General features: G+C 52.3%; 1 protein-coding gene across 1 annotated transcript in view; it reads left to right on the top strand.

Moving 5' to 3' along the window:
* Positions 1-3,164, top strand: part of LOC104273354 (protein phosphatase 1 regulatory subunit 12B-like) — a gene marked incomplete at both ends in the record, with an annotated part of 9,997 nt that extends 6,833 nt beyond the window's left edge. The window contains one exon of the mRNA XM_009868671.1: positions 3,055-3,164. Within this exon, the coding sequence (XP_009866973.1) occupies positions 3,055-3,164 (110 nt within the window). The remainder of the gene's footprint in view (positions 1-3,054) is intronic.
* Between the last annotated feature and the right edge of the window lie 11 nt (positions 3,165-3,175).

Genomic DNA, 3,175 nt, shown 5'->3' with positions numbered 1-3,175 from the left:
TCCTGCTTCTTGCACTTGCTGAGTAGTTGCTGAGCAGCCTCAGAAGAAGCAACTTGAGCAAATCCACCAGTTTCCTTTAACGTGGAGAGCAGTGAGGGGAAACAGCCAGACCTGCTGGGTTATTAGGTCTCGGGTAATAGCTGGGTTTGGGGATTCTTCCCGCTTACTGGTCTTTGAATGGGACCAGTCTGGCGCAGCTCATGCCCAGCTCTTTGACCCTGGCGAGTTCTGTGTCCAGTTCTGCACATTGGCTGCCCTGGCCAACGTTCCTCTCCTTGCGGCTGACTTCTGAGGAAGAGGAGGCACAGCAGTGGTGACAGGACGATCCTGGGTTTCTGTGGCAGAGACACTTTGTACTTCAGGTAACGAGCTTTGTTCCTTTCATGAGTTTAAGCCCTGCTAACGAAGCCATCAAGAAATGGAGAAGAGCAGGACAAACTCAGTAATCTCAAGAACTCCTTGGTGCCAGAGCTGCTCCTGCAGACCCGCTCTTGCGAAGGTGACGGAGCAGTGCAGCCTCTTCCTGAGTGACTGCAGAATTTGACTGGAGGTACAGCGACTTGACTGAGGAGGGAGAAAGAAAATTAGCATTTGCACCGAACTGAATTTGATGCCAAGTGCCTGAGGTCCCGACTTAACACAGCAATTTTTCTTCAAGGTCACTGAAGCTTCTTTATTCTGTAGCAGGACTGCACCTCCTGGCTTTGTACATTGTGCATGCTCTGGGCATTTTTATTTCCCTTAGTGTTGCAGGCACAAAATCCTTTAATTGAAGGCAGGTACAGCTGAACTGAGAAACCTGCTTTCGGTAAGCCAGGTATCAAGCAGAGTGATAAGCATGCACAGCGGTATCGTCCAGATTCTGGTCTTCACCCTTGGCTCCGGTCCCAGCTTCCCAGCCTTTGCTGGGTTTCTCAGATAAACAGAAGGCTGTCCTACCTGCAGCACACGCACATTTTTACATAAGTGATCCTTTTTATCATCTCGGGCAGCGTGCTGAGGCTGAGCTGCAGCCGATCGTGCCGTGCTGAGGTTTCATGCTGTGCTGGTGTGGAAAGATGAAGGTGGTCTCTGAGCCGATCGCAATCCTTCCCATCTCGTGTAGCGCAGCAGCCCCTTTTACATACATTTCATGTTTTTTTGCCAGCGAGATCCTTCCTGTAATAAAACAGGACGTTTATGGTCCATAGTATGACCAAAAGAAATGAGTCTTCCTGAGCCAGCACAGCTCGGGCGGGTTACCTGCTGGAGAGATGGCTGAGATGTGCAGAGAGGGAGTCTCGCTGCCGAGGTGTCCCTGGAGCTCTCCTGCAGTTTGTTGGCCGTATCTCAGGTCCTGTGAACTTATCCCAGGTCAGAATTGTGTTGGTGAAGTCTGAGTAGCAAGAGCTGCTTTCTCAGCTTGATGCCCTTGGAGGACTTGAGCCCCATCCTTGGCTGCACTCCCCTGCCTGACGTCCCTCGGTTTTACAGGGGGTCTTGATCTCTTAATGGGGTGTAGAAATAGTGCTTTTGGGTAGCTAAGAATCAAACTGGTTGATGGGGGCTACACGAAGTCCTTCTCTTTTGTACCAGAATGAGCCCTTGGACAAAATGTCCTGGGATGCGACAGGTTTGTCGCCGACTGCAGCCAGCTCCGTGTCCTGTGACTCGGGTGGAAGCTCCTGCAAGTTCTTTGTATCGCAGGAGATTTGCCTGCGCTGCTTCTGCCTAAGGGCAGGCAGTGAGCAACCTGTGAGCGCTTTCAGCTAATTAAATGGCAGAAAGGAACCCCCTTCCCAGCAGATCCTGCCCTCTGTCTCTTCCCTGCCGTTGCAAGCTCACGAGTAAGGGAAGAGCACGGCGGTTTCTGGAGCTGCTTCGGTTCTGGGCTGGGATTTTGTCACCTGAACTTCAAAGAGCTCTTCTCGCAGATGTTTCCCTTCCTGCCTTTCCCCTGCCGGGGGTCCGTGCTCCATCTCCCACAGAGGAGGGTTTCTTTCTCACGTGGCGCTGCTGCCCACTGAGCTGTGGGGAGGAGGGAGGGACGGGGACGCTGCTCAGAAGGCAGCTCTGCAGCCCTCGGCGCTTGGTCTCGGTGTGCAGCTCATGGGTTTGCTTTAGGGAAGAATGTCATCCCTGTAGGAACGGTGACGTCTGCATGGCTTTTACCCTTTTCCTGTTTTGCTTTTATGTTCGGTATCTTGCCTGTTGCTGCTGTACCTGTGTTAGCCCCAGCTGTGGGGCTCGGTTTCGACACCGTCCTTTGCCCACCTGTCTCTTCTGTAACCACCAACGCCGCGTTGTCACCTGCCTCCTGCTCAAGATGCTGGTGTTCGAGCTCCTCTAGTTAAAACGAGCTGTTTAAGGTTCTGAGATAAATTCTGCCCCATGACAAGAGAAGAGTTTCATCTGAGCAGAGATGAAAAACTTCGCCACGTGCCCCAGCTCTCTGATGGGACTGGGCAGACCCAAGAGCCACCACGCCGGTGCCACGGGGACAAGGGACATGAGCAGACGTGACACATGTCTCGGTGCTCTGCTGCAAGACGGTGATGCTTTCAGGTCCTTCAGCCTGTGCCTTTAAAAATCTCCCATGAAGCTCTGTTCACTCTTTGCCACCTGAGGCTGCTTTAGCTTTTTTACGAAGAAAAGGAGTTTTAAAGAGTTTCGCGGTTGCCAGCCCTGTCTTGAAATCCTGCGTAGGTGGTAAGTCAGGGGGGTAGTTCTCACAGGAGTTCCTGAGTGCAGGGGCTGTGCGCTGGAGCTCACTGTCGGGGTAGTAACCTGCGAGCGACCGTCCTGCTTTGTGGTGGGAAATCCCTTTATTTCACCTTTCGAAAGGCTTTGGGGGCCACTGGAATAAGGGATGGTTCCCAAAACATCCTCAGTGTGTTTAAGGCTTTCCCCATCGGCATCTGAGCTGCTGCCCATCCAGCGCTCACCGCTACTAATTTTTCATTCTCTTTTTCTTTTCTCCTACTGCTTGTGGCCTAAATTCACATTTCTGTGCCCTTTTGTCTCTGTGGTGTCTTTTCTCTGTATTTCTCTGTCCACTCCTCTCACTCTCCGCAGAATCTCCACCAGCTCAAACAGATTCACACTCTGAGGCAGATGAATGAGCAACTGCTGGCTGAAAACAGGGCTCTGACCCGGGTCGTAGCCAGACTTTCTCTGCCTGCCAAGCCCTCCGAAT

This window comes from Apaloderma vittatum, unplaced genomic scaffold (genome assembly GCF_000703405.1).
Source record: "Apaloderma vittatum isolate BGI_N311 unplaced genomic scaffold, ASM70340v1 scaffold7034, whole genome shotgun sequence".
Lineage (NCBI taxonomy): Eukaryota > Metazoa > Chordata > Aves > Trogoniformes > Trogonidae > Apaloderma > Apaloderma vittatum.
This window is presented reverse-complemented; position numbering and strand designations above follow the sequence as displayed.